Raw genomic sequence first — 20,104 nt, forward strand, 5'->3', positions numbered from 1 at the left:
GCCTGTGATCAGGGCACACCGACAATTGCTTTTTGGAGCCGATGAAGACAGCTAATAAGATAACCTATAAGAGGAAAGAGCTAACAAGATAAAGCTAATAAGGTAGCTAGCTAATGCTGCTAGCTCATGTGATTAACCTAAGTCTCGCCTCACCCCTGGTTAAAACATTCATACGTAGTCCTTACAAAGCAGAAACCGCCCAGACACAGAAAGAGGAGCGTGATGGTTCAGACTGGGTCTTCATCCTGTGTTTCTCTTGCTGATCGGGCAGGCACAGCTTGGCTTTAGCTTGCCGGGAACGGCGGATAGGCTCCGCTTCCAGCCCCAGCGCTGCTGGTGGCCGCGCGCAAACGCTGCTGGGGCTCCTGGGATGAGCTGTACCGCTGCAGTCGAAGCACGGCATCACGTCCTTGCCCAGTGCTGGGGCAATTTAGCTAGTAATGAGAGTTTGGGGGACCGTGGCCAGGTGTTGCCAGCATGGGCTCTGCCCCGGGGCAGCCCCGGGGCAGGGGAGCGTGCCCAGGGCTGCCAGCTCCCCCCACGCTGGGGTCCCGGGGCTCGGTGACGAGGGTGAAGAGCAGCCCGGCGAGGGGAGCCCAGCAGAGCTTTGTCACCCGTCCGCAGCTGGTTATTGCCCCAGGAGACCCACGGGTTCAGGCAGGGAGGATGCAGTCTGGCTCCCCCCGTGCAAACAGGCGGTGACCCTCTTCTTCCCCGGGGCGGAGGAAGCACAGTCCTCCCCATCGGAGGGCAAACACAAATCCCTGTGATGTCCCACCGGGGCGGACTCACTTCTCCACGGCTTGCCGGGGAGCCCGGGCAGTGCTGAGCCCAAGGAGCAGCCCGCTGGGCGAGCGAACGCCCCGGGACCGGCGGCAGCGGCGAGGCAGAGCCCGGCTCCTGCGGCAGCCTCCCGCGGCTCCTGCTGCCATGCACTGAGCGCAGGGCTGGTGTGGGAGGGATAACTCATCCCCGAGCCGGAGCCAGAGGTGTCGGACGGAAAGCGCTCGCAGCGGGGACGGAGGCAAATTCGGCTGCCCGTGCCGCCTTCCTGGAATTGCCGGGGACGTGCAGGAGGTGGGAAACGTTTCGAGAGGAGAGGTCTATTCTCCCCGGCGGGATCATGACTTGGGGGTTTCGGTACAGCCTCTTTCTGCTCCTGTGCCTCGCGGCATGCCAGGAGGCGCGGGCTGCCCAGGTGAGCATCGCGGCCGGGCTGGGGCGGGCAAGGAGGACGCGGGGCCCCTCTCTTGCCAAAATAGCGTGGCGCTGACAGTTGGGGATGTCTGCAGGAAAGCCACGGGGTTGAGCGGGGGCAGAGTGCAGATGCACCCTTTTCTGCGCCGCTGCTCTTTCTCCTGGCTCTCATGTTTTCCAAGACCTGAGTGTGTTGCAAAGCTACCTGCCTTAAAAATGCTTGCTGGAGCTTTCTGTCCTCTTCTTTGTCCTGTCTCCCATCTTTCCAAAGCAGGAATCTGGGGGGAAACAAACCTTTTGGATTTCTTCACATCCCTCTTAAAATCTGCTCTAGTTCACGCAGTTCAAGATGTGAATATATATTTCAGGCTCTGCAAAATTCACTCCACCTGTGTCCCGAACAAAAGGGTCAGGGCTCTCCCTCCGCGCTCGTACCCCCAGCCCAGACGTTCTCCCGGGAAAGTCCGGGCAGGATTTCAGCCTCGGCATCTCTCCCCTCTGCTTTGTAGCCCAGCCGCGCTGGAGTTTCGAAGGCAGCCGCCAGGCTGTGAGCCCAGAAGGTGTCAGCGAGGATGTCGCCGTTACAGAGCACGGTTTCTGCAGGGCTTCTGGTTGAGTCTGCTCCCCACATGCACACATTAAATCACAACCAAGCACACAAGAAACGGAGAATACAACCGTATCGATGGGCGACTCGGTGTCTGTGACGGTTAAACATCGTTGCAGGCAGCCAGCGAGCGCCCTGAAACTAGACCACGGTTAGACGTGGTGGGGAGCTGCTACCATGCGTCCTGTCCTCCAAGGACGCAGCGGGGTAAAGCAGGGGCTGCAGGGCTCCTCACTGGCCCGGGGGCAGGTTTGGAGTCAGGCCTCCCGGGTGATGCTTCGGGAGGTGTCCAAGCCAGAGCTTCTGACCACGCGGGGTCTTTAACAACCAAGGAACGGGCGGAGGGGTAGAGGAAGGGGGGAAAGGAGACGGAAATTTCCCACCTGGGAAAAGGCCTGGCTGGGGGTAAGCATCCAGTGACGCTACTGGTAGGGGTACGGAGGGCACAGACAGACTCAAAGCAGGTAAATTTTGCCAAATTTTCTCCTTTTTTTGTCAAAGTAACCAATTTCCCCTTTTTTTGTTGTTTTTTAAGCGCTTCTGCGACACAGGGCAGTTTAGGGTGGGAATGGCTTTGCAGAGGGAGGGTGGTGAGCAGGTCGGGGACCACAGGAGGTGAAGGAGGCCCATTAGGTTGTTCATTCGTCAGTCAGGATCGGGCCGTTCTGGTGTCAGTAGTCACAGGGGCATGCAGTTTGGAGGTTTGCCTTTCTTTTAATTCTCTGCAAACCCTCAATAGCTGGCCTTGCTATGCTCCGTGCACCAGACCAGCGACAGGACCTGGAGGCAGACAGCCCTCTCTCTGCAAGGTTTCAGCCCGGGCGGGAGCACTTAGCATAAACCTTTCTTCCCAACAACTGGGCAGAGGGATTCGGAGCCCCCCCCCCCCCATTTTCTCCAGTTGCTTTGCCTTTGCCTGCTTTGCCCAGCAGGCGCACGGACCAAGTCAGAGCTGAGACTGACGGCGTGGGCTTCCCTGGGCTCGCTCCCTCGCTGAGGAGAAAAGCTTTTCCTAGGATGGAAACGAGACTCTGCAGATCTTTGAGATGCAGAAACGACTTTGCTTTGCTCAGCTCTTGCTCTTTTTTTTTTCTTTTTGCTTTTAAGTCAATTCCGCAGGAAACCTATAATAAAGATGCCCGTCTCCTGAATGAGTCAGTCCCTTGGTAGCTATTAGTTTACAGGCAAAAGTCCCACAAGTGTTTCTGGCCCCAGAAGAACTCACAAGACATCTGTTTTCCTATTATTTTGTAATATGGAAGTGGGATGCAGACCTAGTTCCAGCAGGACTAAACATGAGTTATGGCATCTCTCCCAGGACTAACAAAGTGATTACAGCCCTGCTTGTAGCATTCAACTGCTGCGTTATCCTCTTAGACGTTGGAAGCAAGCTTGTACTAAGGATTTCTCTTGCAGGCTAAAAAACTCTTGCATCTGGTCACATGAAAAAAAAAAAAAAAGCCAGGTCTGAGAAGACCTCTGCCAGGTCTTGTTACTGCAGAGATCTTGGAAAGACCATTCCTACAGAGCCAGTGCAGGTCGTTTGGAAGCAGGCCAGGTCCCAGGTCCTACTCCAGCTTCAAAGCTAGAGGGCTGGAGTCCTAGACCCAAATCATGGCAAGACCCAAAAGCTCATTGGAGTGGAGGGGGTGACGGTGCTCCTCCTTTGCAGGGCACAGCCACTGCTCCTGGGGCTCCCAGGGCGAGGTTGTTCTCCATGGCAGCATCGAACAGTGAGGAGCAGCTCACAGAACAGCAGGTGTTGACAACGTTTTGGATCTGGCAGGTGGACTCTTGCCACAAAGCACTCCATGACACTGCGAAGCACCCATGTGGGTATTTTACTGAGAGGGCTGCCACCTTCTTTCCAGTGTCACTTTCCCAGCGTTAGTTCGCTGGGAGGCCTTCTCCCAGACAGGGAATTTCCACTGTGTGTTCTCCCTTTTGAAAGCCATCACGATCCTCTTGGCAGCTCTGGCACAAAGCACTTTCCAAGGACCGGCTGCGGTAGCAAAGCTGCTGCTGCTCTTGTATGCAAGCATCATAAGATACAAGGCCTGTGGATTATGTCTGGTTGCGAGGAAGGCTAGTCCTCTGGGTCATGCAGAGCAGTATCCAGACCTGTGTAGACCACGAGGTTTTCCTTGTCCTGCCTGTCTGGAGCTCTTCTCTGAGGCTGCGAAGGAACAGGAGGGAACAAACCCTCTTCCCAACCTGTCCTTGACAGTAGCATAAGGAGATGTCTCCGCTCGAAGGTGCTGGATGTGGGCAGTTCTAGACACACTCCAGCAGGCAGGTCACTGCCCTGGAGATGCCAACACCACGCTCAAAATGTTAAGAGACTCCACCGTAGTTCCCCTCAGCCTTGCTTGGACGCCACATGATGAGTTGGGAGAGCCATGTAGGGGTCCCCCGCTGTTTAAACACAGTGGGTGGAAACCAGGGATACAGGAGAGAGGAGGAAGGAGTAAGTGCTTGGCCTACGTCCCTGCACATTCGCTACAGGGGAGGCAGGCCGGGGACGTTTGGGGCACCAGCTCTTCCTGCTGAACCAGTGCTTTCATCCTTGCAGAACTGCCTCAACAAACAGCAGCTGCTGGCCGCCATCCGCCAGATGCAGCAGCTGCTGAAGGGGCAGGAGACGCGCTTCGCCGAGGGCATCCGCATGATGAAGAGCCGGCTGACCACGCTGCAGAACGCCGTGACCAAAGCTGCCCTGGACCCAGCTGCTGGTAAGGACACAGGCTGTCCGCGGTGTCTGTTCCAGCTTGAGTGGCTCGCCAGGCACCGTCCCCTGCCTAACCGCTCTGCCCCTGTCTGGGGACAAAACTAGGTGCATAGCCCATCCCTTCGTCCTTGGGCAGGGCTGCCCCCCGGAAGGGCACTGGGTAGCCCCACAGCTCAGGCCTAGATCTCACCTTCGGCAGGGGTGCCATAGGAAGGCAGATTCTTGTGTATTTATTGAGCATCCCAGGCCCCAGCGTGCCTGCAGTTTGGCTGTGATCAACAGGAGCAAAGCCACGGCTGGGCTGTGGGTGGATGAAGCAGTGAGCACCATCCCTGCCATCCATCCCCACTTGTCACCCCCATCTCTGCCCCAGCTAGCTGCTGGTAATGTGTGGACGCTTTTCATGGGTGCAAATGATTTCCCCAAATGCCCAGCAGTGACTCCTCCAAGCATGAAAGAGGGAAGGGATGTTTCATGTGCAGAAAAGCAAGTCTGGGTCAGGTGGGTCTCCATCACTGCCACCTTTCTGGGAATGCTGTGTATCCATCTCCCTCTGCCTCCAGCCCCGTACTCACTGCTTGGTTCTTGGCCCCGGGAAGCACCTTGGGATCCTGTTGGTGGTGGTGGCTGTCTGTGCTGCTCAGCAAAACCACTACAAGTTATGGTCTGGGGTGGTTAGCAGTGCTGGCATGGATCTGGAGCTGTCTGTGGGGCAGGAAGAGAGGCCTGAAAGGGCAGCAGATAACTGTAACCTCCCTGTCTGGCCAGTTTTAGGCTGCCCATGCTGATGAATCAGCGCTAAACAGAGCAGACACTCCCTGGGCTCTGTGTAGAGTCTAGGGGAAGAGACGGGCCTGCCCAGAAAGGGGTTCACAAGATCCAAGTTAAGCTCCTGCTGGCTGAGCTGAGCAAAAGGGGATCTTCTGGTGGCCCTGAGCAGAGTTTGATCATGCACACGGTTCAGTTTGCAGCCAGTTTCCAGCCCTTTATAAAACACCTCCAGCTCTGATTTATAGAATCAGAGGATTACTGAGGAGGGCAGGGAGCTCTGGAGGTCTCTGGTGCAACCCCATGCTCAGAGCAAGGCCAAATAGGTCAGGTAGCCCAGGGCTGTGTCCAGCTGAGGTCTGGGCACCTCCAAGGATGGAGATCCCACGGCCTCCTTGGGCCCCTGTTCCTGTGTTTGGCCACCCTCATGGTGAAAATATTTTTCCTAATACCTACCTGGAGTTTTCCGTGTTACAGCTTGTGCCCACTGCCCCATGACCATCCACTGTGCACCTCGGAGAAGCATCTGGTTCCATCTCCTCTATAACTCCCCAACAGGCAGTGGCAGATGCAAAGGGATCCTTCCTTTGCCTTCCTTTCTCCAGGCTGACAAACCTGGGTCCCTCAGCCTCTCCTCCTACACCAGGTGCTCCAATCCCCAACCATGTGGGTGGCTTCCACTGAACCTGCTGTAGCACATTGATTTTTTTGTTGGTTTGGGGGGGTGGGGGGTGGGGAGGGACAGAATTGGACATAGTACTCCAGATGTGGCCTCACAAGCGTGAACTGAGGGTCTTGCATCTGGCATCTGTAGCATCACCCTGGCTTTGCTCAGTTTGTAGCTTTACAGATGCTGGTGTGTATTCTTGTGTACCGGCAGATGAGCCTCTTCTTGCGCCAATTCAGATGAAGGCAGTTCTATCTCTTTTGGTAACAGGCACTGCTGCCAAGGGGTTCTGGGAAATGCTTCTTTCAAGGCTGGTATCCAGGAAGGTTGCTGGAGCTTGCTTTAAGCCTCTGAACCTGTGAAATGGAGATAATTCCTGAGGCAGAACTCTGCCTGGAAACTGGGCACTGGCTCTGGGCTAAGAGGCCTGGGAAAAGAGATGGTCCTGCATGCAGCTGGACCGTTGCTGCTATAGGACTGATGTGCACACACGCCAAATGCCACTTTTTTGTTGGGATGTGCCTTGACTCAGCCTCACTGAATTCTTATTCACGCAGAAGGCAAGGAGTAGGCCTTGGATGTTCATAATCATGCTCTGGTGGTACTGCATACAAAGGGAGATGTTTCCTGTTTGAGCAAAACGGGTTCAAAAACAGGTGAACTTTGAAACATCCACAGCAGAGAGTGCTTTAACCACTCTCTGGAGCAGAAGAGAGCTTAAGCAGAGTAACTGCTGAATTCCTCTCCTTTTCTGATAAATGCTTAGCTCAAATTCAAACACCCCTCCAGCCTAGTAAGATATGGGAAGACTCAAAAGTCCTTGTTCAAGCCACACAGTTAGCTGTGAAGCAGAGAGCACCTGGCATGCTACTGAGGAAGAGCAGGCTGAAAAATGGCATCTCCAGCGAAAGACCTAGTTTCTCTGCCTGGATCATGAAACCTGGATGGTCAGCAAAAATCCCTCCTAGAAGGTGGAGAAATACGGTGCTGCAAAGGTAGAGCTGTCTCAGCCTGGCCCAGGATCAGTTCAGGCAGTTTTAGGAAATGTCATTTATGCAGTTGAGCAAAGGAGTCTCCTCTTGCATGGGAAACGAAGACATCTCTAGGGAACAAGATTGGTGTGTGGTGAAAGGCTGTGTTGTTTAACAGCAGCCAACAGCTGTGATGACTGTGCAAGGCTCATACATGAGACTGGGAGGATGAGGTATGGTGCACCATGGGGCTCCTGGTGCACCAGCCAGGTTGTGGCAATGGCACCTTTGCAGTGTGGTGAGGAGCAAACCCCCCTCTCCCTGCTCCTTCACGGGCTGGCGCAACTCTTTGATCTTCAAAGGATTGTGTGGATTCATGGAGAGCAGGTCCACAAGGGGGTGGGTAGGTAAAGGGACCAAGAACGGCTGCTCGCTTGCGCCACCTGAACTGCCACAGGGCTGCTCAGCCCTGTGCATCTCTTCTTGGCTGTCTTTTCAGAGTTGGATGTTACTGATTAACTTCTGTGTATATCTGGAAAATAACAGAAGCAGCTGTTAAAGAGGAGATCTAGTCTTGCACACCGGAGGAACTGGGTGAACTGCAGCTCAGGTGAAGTTGGGGACAGTCAAGATAAGTCGGCCTTATCTGAGAGCACTGACTGAACATTGCATGGGTTGTTTTCTACTGTATTTGAATGTCAAATAAATTGTGTTTCTGTGCCATGACTCTAATAAAATAATTGGGCAGAAGAGCAAATATTGGTCAGCTATGGACACCGGGCCCATTCTTTGTGTTTGCTTGGTTCCTTCCCAAGAACTTGTAAAACTTGCACCTGTAACACCAATTTCCTTATTCAATAACAGGCCTTCTAGACTGAGGTAGTGATCGTGAACCCAGCAGGTTCGCAGGGACTCTCCCCGCCCAGTTAGGTGCTGGGATGGCAGGGCAGGTGGAAAGGGACCAGAGCCCAGGGGGCATAGGAGAGCTGTCAAATGCCAGGGCCCTTCCACTAAAGAAGAACAAGCTAAACCTGAGTAAGCCAGGTGGAAAGCCAGGAGTGTCATGCTTTCCCTGTTAAACTGATTTAAACCCTGCCCCCTGCTTCTTCCTTCTCCTCCTCTTCTGTGCTGAGAGCAGGGACTGTGGCCAGCCAAGGTACAAGGGCTGTGGCCAGCTCTGCTGTGGCCCTGCTTTCCCCTTCTTTGCACGTGCATTGGTGTTTCCCTGGGTTCCCCCCAAGGAATTGTGCTTGAGGCTGAATTGGGAATGACGTTTAAAGGGCCATTCGTGAATCTGGTGCTTCCTAGGTATCAGCACGTTGCCCTTGCCCCCCTAGGCAACCATCTCTTAGCAGGGTAACTTTGCAGGTGGTTTTGGGATTGGTGATGGTAAACGTTCCAGCTTTTAGAAGGCTAGTCCACCAAAGTTTTTATGGATAGAGAGGAAATCCAGCTCTGAACGTGTCAGAAGGCGAATGCAGAGTGCATGGGTAGATTATTAGCACATAAATGGTTCTCACTGCAGGCTGAGGGGTTGCTCAGACCGAGAGTATTTGGTCAAGCCCTCCCTCTGCAGGGATGCCATCTGGGAGGCTACTGTGGAAGTTGTTCTCTGGAGATATTTCAGCTGTGTGTTACTGTTATGACAGAGATCCCAGCTCCGCTCAGTGAGCGACCACCAGCATGAAGGACGCAAGTAATTCTGCATGCAGTTTGGTTGCCTGCTTTGACAGCAGAGTAGTCCCTGTGAAATAAGGTGTGTTTGCAAACAGGCAAAAGCTTTGCCTCCTCTGCTTTGGTTTATTCTCTCAAAAGCTTGCCTCCTGCAGCATGCGTTTCGAGGTCAGATGGTGGTGCGCTGGGTCCACCTGAGCAGCACCGTATTGCTGCCCCTTCCAACTCCTGGATCAGAACTTGTTTTCTGTGTATGAGGCTACCGGTGCTGGTTGTCTCCACATGTCACCAAATGAGGCATCTTATCTCTCTGCTTTAGGAACCGTGCTCTATTTTCCCCTGTGTGCTTAGGTGCCATCCTTCAGTGGGCTAGGAAGCGAGGGAGCAGCTTCTCTAATCCTACTTGCTCCCCTTTGTCTCCCCAGAAGCACCTACCTGAATATTTAACCCCTCATGCTCCCCATGGTGCCTTTGCAGTGTCCTGCCCTGCCCTACAAGCTCCCGTGGATGGACAGAAGTTTGGTACGAAGTATTTGGTGGATCATGAAATCCACTTCACCTGCAACCCGGGCTTTGAGCTCCTGGGTTCCAGCACACGGATGTGCCAGGCAAACGGCAGCTGGACTGGAGAGGAACCTCAATGCAAAGGTACATTCTTTTTTAATCTGAGGGTGGGAAACCTCATCACCACACAGCTCCTGAAGTAGCGAGCACGCGTATCTGCAGAGGAGGGGGAAAGAGGGTCGCTTTTGGGAGTTGATCTGCTACGTGTTTTTCAGCCAGTTCTTAGCATCCTGTGTGCTCACCAGTAACACTGGGAATACTGGGAATCTGGCACCTACCTCCACAGCATTCAGGTCTTTGTGCTGCAGACCTTAAACACCAGTGGCCTGGGAATGGGAAACACCATTGCTTGCCTTCTGTTCTCAGCAGGTTTTATGAGACCCACCATTTGCTGCTGAGCTTTGGTCTGCACCACTCTAAAAGTCATTCAGCATCTGCCTGCCTTTTGTATGGAGTGTATTTTGAGTGCTGGTAATAGGAGATGCTGCCCTGTGCATCATATTTCCAGACAAGCACAGGATGCTTCACAGCCCAGACAATGACTGTCCCATCTGTCTTCTCTTGAATTGGAATGTTTTTCACTTTTAGTGCGGAGAGCTGATGATCTGAGCATGAAACAAAGCTCCAATAGACAACTTATTTCATAATAAAAATCAGTGCCTAGAAGTGGCTGGCTCAGCCCATTATAATAACTCCTTTCAAATGCCTGGCTGGAAAGCTGCCTTCCCATCAGTGTGTGACAGGTTCAAACTGGCAAACAAGAATGCTGGATATAATTGCCTCTGCTAAAAATATTTCCTGGGGAAAAAATAAGTATGTTGGTTAGCAGCCATTTGGGTTAGTGCATCTGCACAGAAAAGGGTGAGATGGTCTTGTTTAACAGCGTGTTTTCCAAAATGACTAGACGGATTGAAACTGAAGTGTCACCTACAACATGTGCTATGCGCTGTCATGCATTTGGGTCCAAGGCAGTATGCCTGGGTCCTAATGCAGGCTCCATACAGCCATGGGTATAGCCTTTTGTCCCATCCTTCCCAGGGTGATGATAAAGTATGAGAAATCTTCCCAGATAAGCTTCTACTTGTGGCATCCATTACTGCAACCAGCAACGAGACAGGCATTTTATTGCAAGGTACCGCTTGTTCTCAGGCAGGACATCTTTGGGACAGGAGAGTCCCTGTTGAACAGGGATCCTCTATAGCCGTTTGCCCAGATCTTTCCATGGCAGCTGTTTGTCATGTCCAGCAGCGAGAGCAGGATACTATTTTGGCAAGAGGGATTCCTGGGATCCATCAAACAGGTAGGTACTTCTGTTGTGCCTGAGCTACTAGTGATAAGCTCTGGGCAGGGGGTGAAATGCAGAGACTGTAAGGTCTTATGTCCTTGGCCCATTCTCCCTATCCCTATACTAGGTTTCACCTTTTGGCTTCTCCTGCCCTCTAACTTCCCAGTCAAACAAAGTCTTCCGATAATTGGTGTAGTTCTCAAAGCTCCAGCTCCAAGGGCCTGTTATTTTATGGGGTCGTCTCTCCAACCACAGTTCTGGAGAAAAGCTAGAAATTGCAGCTGAAGGCTAACCTAGAAGCTCAGCAACCAGAGATGAGGGGGAGAAAAGGGCATCAATTAATTCTCCCTTCTAAGGTGGGGAGTCATTGTTTTTAGAACAACTTGATGAGTTTTTAGCCCTTGGAAAGGGCAGGGCTGCTTGAAAACACCTTTTGAAAACAAAGCCAAACCCACTTTCTTGTGCTTTGAGATCAGATGGGATTGTAGCAAAGAGCAGATATCTTGTAATGGTTTTTCTCAGAGATTGCTCTCTGCAATCAGTCAGCACCTTGTGCTCCCAGCATCTATGATGAGCCACAGATGAAGCGAGGGGCGTGTGGAGGTGAATGTTTGAGGTAGCTCTTGCTGAAATATTGGCAGTGGGTTGTGTACCGCCCCCCCAAAAGGAGAAATCAGTACCTGCAGCCTGTCATTCATGGGCCGCTGTTCTTTGTCCCCTTGGCAAGGAGGGTCATGATTATCTCCAGTGAGCCACTGTCTGTCTGACGAGCATTACAGCTGCTTCCACTTGATGGAGGTGAGCCTTGCAAAGACCTCCTATTCTGCTAACCAGGGAAGAAAGTCCCGTGCTAGGTAGGTGTCCCATGATGCCAGTGCCCTACATAAACAGCTCTGTGTTCAGGCTCACCTCCAAGGGATGTGACAGAAAAATGCTCTGCTAAGGTCAGAGTGAAGGTGTGAAACAACACCTCTTGCAAGCCTAAATAAATCATCCAGGTAACAAACTCGTGAAAGGGACCCGGGCTTAATTGGATGGCCCCAGCACTGATAGCTGTCTTCTCTAGTCATGACGAAATGCACTGATTTTTTGCAAGCCGTTACACCAAACCATATGCACGCATTGTGGACTGGTAACAGAACTAGCAGGCAAAGAAGTTAAACACTCAAATCATCATATTCGACTTGCACTGGGGCAGTGTTACATCCAAAACAAAAGCCCGTGTCAGAGTTTGGTGCCTGCGGGCTGCATTGTGCTGTTTGCTCTACTCGGTGCCCAGGTATGGGTATGACCTTTCCTGTTTGCCATCTCCTTCCTTGTTGTAAATACTCCCCTCCGTTTCCCATCCCCAATGCGGGCATGGGCCCCCAGGTGTTTGCAGGGCTGCCTGGGTGAATTCCCCCTGGGGGCTGAGCACTCACGCCACCGTTCTCCCATAGCACGGTGACTTCCTGCAACGAAAGCATCTTGGGAGATTATCTCCATCTCCCAGACACGCTGATGGTCTGGACTTGGAGGAGGAGGAGAAGAATAGGAAAAGCTGGGGATAAGGGCTGAGAGCCATCAATCCTCTGGGCTTGCTATAGCACCGAGGAAGAAAGGCTTCTTTATGAGGCTGTCGGGACGACGAACACTTGGCTGCAAAACCCTTTGCGACCTTCCCTCAAGGAATTCTTGAGCATGTCATGGCCTCCCAGCTCTTGTGCCTGAGCCAAGGGAGCTGTGTCTTGCCAGCAGCAAGTCCAAGGCTGGAGGAGGTAGAGGGGGGCAATGCTCTTTGACTTCTCATTCAGTAACTTCACGGTCCATTGAGCCCAGGGTATTTGGGGTATGCTATTGATGACACACCAGCCCGGCTTGTGGCACATGCTGGGGTTTGCTCCTGTGCGGCCTTCACAGCCTGTTTCTCTGCATTTTCTCTGATATCTTATGGGGAATACAGAGTTTGAACAGTGTAAAGTTGCTTTGACTTGGATTCCCAGAGAAGCCTGCCCAGCCTGTCCCCGAAGAGGGCTCGGGTTTGTCTTCCCACTGGGAAGAGTCCCTCCTCTGAGGGACTGGAGATGCTCCCACCTCTCCAAGCCCATGGAAGCACCAGCTCTAGCTTGAAACAACACGGACAGGCAGGTCAGGCGCCCCTGCCATGAGCTGCCCCTCTGAGCGCAGATGCTGGGTTGCTTCTACAAAACACAATCAGAGGGAGAGGTGTCCTGCCTTACTAATTCTCCAGAGGTGATGGTGCCACCCGTAGCCCATGGAGACCAATCCTTTCCCCTCTCCGAGACCTGCTTCTCCCAGCTGAGTGCCAAACTCACCAGGCTGGGGTGAGCAGCATCGAGGATTTCTTGACCTCTTCTACTTTATCTAAATCATTCCGATATTTGTCCAAGCCATCCCTCGCTGCTCAGACGAGAGGCGCTCCCAGGGCTGGCTTCTAAAAAGATGTGGCTTTTTCTCATGGCAGGTATCAGCAAGTGCTCTAGTCACCCATGCCAGAATGGCGGGACATGTGTGGAAGGGCTGGACCACTACGAGTGCCTCTGCCCACAGGAGTGGACTGGAGCGAACTGCCAGTACCAAACGCAGACGGGTGCGTAAGCCGCTTCGCCGGGGAAGCGGCGGGGAGTGAAGCGCGGAGGTGTGTCACCCGGGGCATCTTCCCCTTGGGCGCAACCCTTTGGTGCTGTTTTGCCCCGTGGTGAGGTTTCAAGGCCTCCACCCTGCTGTCCTAGCTCCGAGGCTGTCCTGCCTCTTTGCATGCAGCAGCTTCCCCAGTCGTGAGGCCAAAAAGCACCCAAGATCAATGCTGGCTTTGCGGGGCCTGGAAGGCAAAGGGGGATTTGAATTGGGGCACCCAGAGGAGCAGGAACTGAGGTGAAAGCTCATGCGGATTACAAACAAAAAAAATGTAAGGTCTCACTCTTAAAAACGCCCTCCTGGCACGTTTTGGCCCCGTGCCAAGGCCGCTTGCACGCAGGAGGCTTAGCATCGCGGGCAAGCTGGCGCTTGCTGGCGTGCCCTGGGTGGGTGCAGAGCTGTCCCTTTTCCCCCCAGCGCCCCCGACCCAGAGCGTCACCAACGACCCCGCCTTCAGCCGCAAGCCCCGGTGCGCCAAGACCGACCGGACCCAGCACTGCAGCTGCGAGGCGGGTTTCCACATGAGCGGCACGGTGGACAACGGCATGTGCCAGGGTAAGCAAGCGGTGGAGCGCGGGGACGTCGTCATGCTGGGGACGGCTGTGGGCTGCTCACCCCGAGCGTGGCACGGTTGCCTTTTCTCCCTGCAGACATCGACGAGTGCGAGGTCTACAAGCTGGAGGGGGCCCCTCGCCTCTGCATGCACGCCTGCATCAACGTCCCCGGCTCCTATCGCTGCGCCTGCCCTCGCGGCTACAACCTCCTCGGCGATGGGAAAAGCTGCGAAGGTGAGGTCGCCCACGAATCTCACTCTGTTTTCATAGGCAAGTTATTTTTCCCTACCTCCACATCCAGCCTAGAAAAACACAGCAGTTAAAACACTGGTAAACGCACCCAACGCTTTGGGGCGGACGTTGATGAAGAGCATGAGCACCATCACGGTCATGGATCTGTCCCATCAAAGCACTCCTAGGATGCTCTCTGAGGCAGCAGACGAATACGCAATTTAAAATGAACGCTGAGAATTAGACTTGAGAGGTCAGTTCAGAGGCTGACCGCGACTCTTCCTAAAACAGGAGAGTCAAGGCGCAGATTAAAAACAAAACGGCAGCAGGCAGACGTGGTGGCCAGAATCGTTTACATAGAAGTATTCTGCTGAAAAACAGTTCTTGTGTTGTAAAAATGGCGAGTACTGCCCAAAAGGCAGCTCACATGGAAAAAAAGCTCGTGCTTTCTTTTTTATAAGTGGTTACCACAGTTACTGCACGGTTCGATAGCATCTTGGTGATGCTTCCAACAAATATCTTCATTAAAAGGTCTTAATTTTATTTATAGATAGGTAAATACATTTAGGGTGTTTGCATATTTAGTAAACAAAAAGACAATGTGTTTCGAACTTAGCCAAAAGTTAGGAAAGTAGGCTGTCCTCCCTCTGCCGCGGCTTTTCCTTGAACTCTGCTGTTCACCTTGGCCAGCCCTGGGACAGTTAACCAGGCAGAAGCAGGGGGAAAGGGATGGGACAGAGAGAAGGAGGAGCTGGAGAAGGTGGTTTAAGTATTTTCAGCAAGAGTCAGTTATTTTAATCTGATTTGGTCTGGTTGCTTCACAGACATCGATGAATGCGCTCTGTCCCAGCATAACTGCGCAGGGGGGACCACGTGCATCAACACGGGAGGGGGCTTTCAGTGCGTCAGCTCCGAGTGCCCCCAGTCCAGGGGCAACGTCAGCTACGTGAAAACATCGCCCTTGTGAGTATAACGGGAAGAGGAGTGGATCTTTGATACTGTTTGGGCATGATGTGAAACCTGGGCCATCGCATGCCGCATCTTTAGGTCTGGGAGCTTTGGTTTGAGCATCCTCGTGCCTCTTGGGGCTCACCTCAAACTTGTTTCTCCCTTTCCTTATCAGCCAGTGTGAACGCAACCCCTGCCCAATGGACAGCAGAGCCTGCCACCACGCACCCAAAACCATCTCTTTCCACTACCTCCCCCTGCCGTCCAACCTGATAACTCCCACCCCTCTCTTCCGCATGGCGACTGCCTCTGCCCCCGGCCGGCCGGGGCCAGACAGCCTGCGCTTTGGGATCGTGGGAGGCAACAACAGAGGGCACTTCGTGATGCAGCGGTCAGACAGGCAGACCGGCGAGCTGATCCTCGTGCAAAGCCTGAAGGGCCCCCAGACAATAGAAGTGGACGTGGACATGTCTGAGTACCTGGACCGTGCTTTCCAGGCAAAGCATGTGTCCAAAATCACAGTCTTTGTGTCTGCCTATGAGTTCTAGACCAGGCAGCGGGTGCCAGCCTGAAAGCCAGTGGCTCCCGGCTGGCTCTGCCCATCCACCATCCCCTCCCAGCACTCGTGACAATGAAATGGACTTCTTTCATCACCCGATAACCACCTGTGCCCTGGGACAGCACCTGCAAACAGTGAGAGGCTACAGCACTGTAACCACACAGAGAAGAATAACCTTCAAAGCCCAGACCAAAGAGATGAGGGTTCCCAAGGCGATTCTGCCGTTTGGACAATCTCATAAGCCTATCCTTTCTCCTAATGATGTTCTCTTTTCAGCATCTTCTGCAGCTCTCACAGCCAAAAGGGCTAACCCTGGAAGCAGATGTGTAACAGGGAAGCTCCAGATGGTAGCACATGCAGAAGCCTGTCTGCAGTTAACCGTCTTCTCCTCTGGGTTAAGGTTGTTTTGTCTGAGTCTCCAGGCTGGTTTTACGCCCACATACATGAAAAACAGCGAATGAAGTGCAAAAAAAAATCATGTGCTCTCCAACAGCAAGCAGCTGTTCCACTGCGGGAACCTGGCGAACCCTGGGGTGGGAATAGCAATGGGCTATCCGCTTACTGGGACACAAGAGAAATATGTACTCACCAGAGGAAGTGTACCACGTGGCCTGTGCCAAGCAGGATTTTATTCTCTTCCAAGGCTCACAGAGGTGTCCCGTAGCCTTTGTGCCTTCATAGTGCAGAAAACAGTGGACGGAAATTAGGGCCCTTATGTTCTTTTAGTACTTCCTTCTGAAAAGCAGTTTAGTTGGTGCAGGCAAGAGGAGAAAGGAGATAGCACAGTAGAGCTCAGTCCTAGTGGCTACTACTCTTCATCAAGCTGGCCCAGGCTTGTTCGTACTGACCACAGCCTAACAAAAGCATGACTATGCTTCCATTCAAACACTGAAAAAACCTGCATCAGCCTATGGGGTGTTCCAGGTGCTTCAACAAAGTGAGGTGGTTCAGTTTCCCCTAGAATAGACCCGGACTGCAACAATCCCCATCTGGTCTTACAGCCCACAGCTAAGATCTCAGCATTGCATAGTGCTCAGGACACTGGAGATGGTACCCAGTGAGCCGTAAGACAAAATGCTGACAGAATGTGTTTAGTATAAAGCATATTGCACTTGTAGCCCTCAACGCATATAACAAACTCAAGAGGTCAAAATCCATTCCAGCCTTTGCTCACAGACTATTTTTTAAACAGCAGTTTTGGAGTGAAACTGCAAAAAAATTTAGTTGTTTTCATGCCATGGATAGAGGGAAGCGTGTGTTATCTTACAGCTCTTGAAACAAATCCTTTTTTTTGTTTTTTAAATAAAATCAAGGCATAACTTTGGGGGTCAGTTATCCTGAGGAGTCACTGGAGATGCATGGGGAGGACTTTATCTGGTGGATTTGTACAGAAATAGCTGGTGAGAAGTTGCACTTCTTAACTCCTCTTTCATCATGATGGTCCATGACCTTATCGTGCCTATGATAATACATCTTACAATGCACCTAACTGGCTCTTGGTACAGTCTTCAGCAAGAGGGACACCACTGTCAGGCAAAGAAGGGACTCCCAGACAGTCTGGACTTGAGTGAGCAGTTGATATAACCACATGTGAGAAACTGTGGACCTGGAAAAAGTAGTAATTGGTGAAAGCATTGTGAGGACCTAGGGAGACAGAGCAGTGAGTAACACTGAGAAGGATCAGTTGCAAGAAGGTGGCCTCCCAACCCCTTCACGCTCTCCAGCCTGTGGGACCGAGTCCTGGCTGATTTTTGGTGCATTGTGAGCATGCCACACACAGGAAGAGAAGAGCAAATGTTACCTGACTGTCAGGAACGGGGGGGACTCCCCGGAGCTGCTCCCAGTTGCGTGTTGTTTGGCCAAGCTGGATTTAAGAGGTGCGTCTCCTCTCCTAGATACTCATCTATAACTTAACATAGATTTGCCCCTCCTACCCTGATCCTGCTGGGAAAGACCGTGGGAAGACCGTGAATATCTGGCAAACGCTGCTGCCCTGGAAGAAAGAAAAACTTGAATGTCTTGAAGTTGCCACCCAGGAAGGACACCATCTTCCTGAGTTCAGGGACTTCTCTGAGCTCCTAAAAGCCAATGGTGGAACTGGGCCTTTGTGGCATGGCCACAAATTCCCTTTGCTTGTTAAAAGACGACATCTGGCTAGTTACTGCGTGGAGGCTGTCTGTACTCAATAGCATATGAGCGATGGGATTTACTGCGGATGTTATATGTCTCTGATCCTTCTAGTAACATTGTCCCCTCCTTAATCAGGCCATATATTAAGGACACTAAACGATTCAGCTGTTTCTGGCTTTCAGAGCTGCCCAGCCTTTCTAGTCTGATCCAGAAGGGGAGAGGTGCAAGAAGCAAACTGCATGTTCTCTGGGAATTGCATACGTCTGCACTAAACCCCATGTGTCTACTCACCCCACCTAACCTCTAACAACCAGGTTTGGTGTGCCCTCAGCCAGCAAAGAGTGGCCAAGGATGCCAGGACCGGAAAGCACCAGTTCAATAGGTGCTCTGTGCAGCGGAGAGCCTTTTGTCTCGGTGCTTTTGGAAGTGGTTGACCTGAGCGCTGTTCTCACCCCAAAGCCATATGCAAGCGGACAGCACGATGTGCTGGTCTCCTTCAAGTGACTTAAGCAGCTCCTGCCCCATGAAGTAGTTGGCCGTGATGCCAAGCACTGCAGGACGGCCCAGTCTTCCCCTGAGTTTCCTTTGCACAGCAATGGGGTAAGAGCTGGGCTACGGCCGCTTCCCATGTCTCAGCTGAAGGGCAGCAGCTCCTTAAACCTCTTGAATGCGGTCACACACATTCATCCACCCAAGATCGCAGGGAAGGCCTCCGTAAGGTTGTATAAATGTGCCATGCAGTAAGCAGAGGGGCGCTATTTTAGCTGCGTTTGGTACTCACGTTGAGGAAACTCAAGGTGTGAATATTTCACTTTTAATAAACCACTGCCTCCACTGTCAGTTACGTTTAAGCAGCTCTAGGAAGTAATAGCTCAGATTCAGCAGTTCAGCTTCTGTTCTTTGCATGTGTGGATATAACAACACATGCACGCGGGGAGGCACCTCTGTCTATCACCCCTTGCATCCTTAGGTACCCATTCCTCAAGTGCAGAGCTTGTGCATGTTAACCACAAAAACACAACGTTATGCATGTTTCTTTACTATGATGGTTTTAATACAATTAAATGATATAGTCTTTCAGCAGGTGCAGAACAGAATAAAGTACTTCACGCATCTGCGGTTTGCTCCTGCTCCCTGTGTGGCTGAGAAAGCAACATGCAGCAGGGTTTTGCAGCAAGAGGGACTGCTCTCCTCCAGAACAGCCTGGGAGGCAGGACCCTCCTGTTCTTGGAGGGAGGTAGGGGTTGGGTTGAGGGGGATGGTTTTGCCTTGGTTATTTTCAATTTCACTGCTTTATGTTATTTGGAAGGGGGCTGCGGTTGTGGTTTTTGTGAGCTAAGCTGATAAGTGGCGGCTTTGCTGTAAATAGGGGGCCAGGTGAGCTCCCTCTGAGCTATGACTCTGGCTCCAAGAAGAGATTAGCCTGGCAGCTGCCTACAGGAGCTCTGACTAGAATAGAGGGGGTTTCAGACTGGGAGGCTTTAGGATGACTGCTCCGCCGGGACTGCAACTGGTAAGAAGGTCTGGGCTTGAACAAGACCAGTTTCTTAGGTTGCTCTTTGGCTTGAGCTTGCCCCTGTCCCTCTAGAGCCAAAGAGAGAGGTATTTGCAGCCAGTCATTCGCCTGGCCTTCTCTGGGGAAAGACAGCTGGGCAGAGAGCTCCTGTGACCTGCAGGGTTGATGCAGTGTGTGCACTGAATTTGGGGGTTCTCAGCTGATTGCTGCTCTGAAGGAGTGGGTGAGAAGGGTCCCTGCCCTGGGGAACTGCCATGGAGGAGAAACAAGAGGCTGGAAGGCCCTTGAGCTGAGAGCCTGCAGCTCAGGAGGAGGCCAAGGGACAGCAGTGAGGAGCTGGAGGCTGCTCTATACCCAGGCCTGTGCTGTGGTGGTCAGGACTTCCTAGAAAGCAACAAGGAAGTTGCAGATTGCAGTAAATTCCTGGTCAAACAGCCCCAGATTTCAGGCAGAAAAGCGGGGTCACACAGGAGAAGGGACTTGTTCCAACAGCAAAGCCACATTCCTGAAGGAAAATTCCCTGGCACCAAACCAAACCCACAGCACAAGTAAGCACAAGGGCCGCACCATCGCTAAAATAACGTGGGTGCTTCCTTCGTGTGGAGAATTCGGCCCTCTCGCCTAGACAGATCAAGGGTACCAAACATAACAGGGTAGAGCAGAACTGCCACGATTACAGGTCGTTGCAATAAGACAGATGCTCAGCCACCAAAACAGATGTGTTTTTGTTTCTGTGCATCTGCAGCGTGGCACTAATATAAGATTTTTTCATCTAACATATTCTCTGGTCTGGGATATGTTCCCATCTACTGGAAGCATTTTTCTGATGGTGTGGGTTAGGATAAATGGTTTTAACAGCTCTCCATCCATCTGTGAGATGAGGAAAATACTACTTTGCCCTTTGGGTGAGTCACTTTCTGCTGTCTATAAACGAATGAGCTTTCTAGAGGCTAAAAGGCAAAATGCTGAAGCTATGGAACCGAAGTCCACCTTTTTCCTGCTAGGGGTTTTTATCCAGCCTCTGTATGCACAGCTGAGCCTGAGAAGAGTCCAGCAGGAACCGGTCAA

The 20,104-nt window shown here is 52.3% G+C and overlaps 1 protein-coding gene across 1 annotated transcript; it reads left to right on the forward strand.

Annotated features, from left to right (window-relative positions):
* Positions 1 to 798: 798 nt before the first annotated feature.
* FBLN7 (fibulin 7) lies at positions 799 to 18,635 on the forward strand. Its single transcript, XM_068940458.1, has 8 exons — positions 799 to 1,198; positions 4,377 to 4,536; positions 9,090 to 9,260; positions 12,926 to 13,051; positions 13,516 to 13,653; positions 13,749 to 13,886; positions 14,708 to 14,846; positions 15,007 to 18,635. The coding sequence occupies exons 1-8, from the start codon at positions 1,124 to 1,126 to the stop codon at positions 15,377 to 15,379; spliced, it is 1,320 nt and encodes a 439-aa protein (XP_068796559.1). The 5' UTR covers positions 799 to 1,123; the 3' UTR covers positions 15,380 to 18,635.
* Positions 18,636 to 20,104: the final 1,469 nt, after the last annotated feature.

This window comes from Struthio camelus, chromosome 3 (genome assembly GCF_040807025.1).
Source record: "Struthio camelus isolate bStrCam1 chromosome 3, bStrCam1.hap1, whole genome shotgun sequence".
Taxonomy (NCBI): Eukaryota; Metazoa; Chordata; class Aves; order Struthioniformes; family Struthionidae; genus Struthio; species Struthio camelus.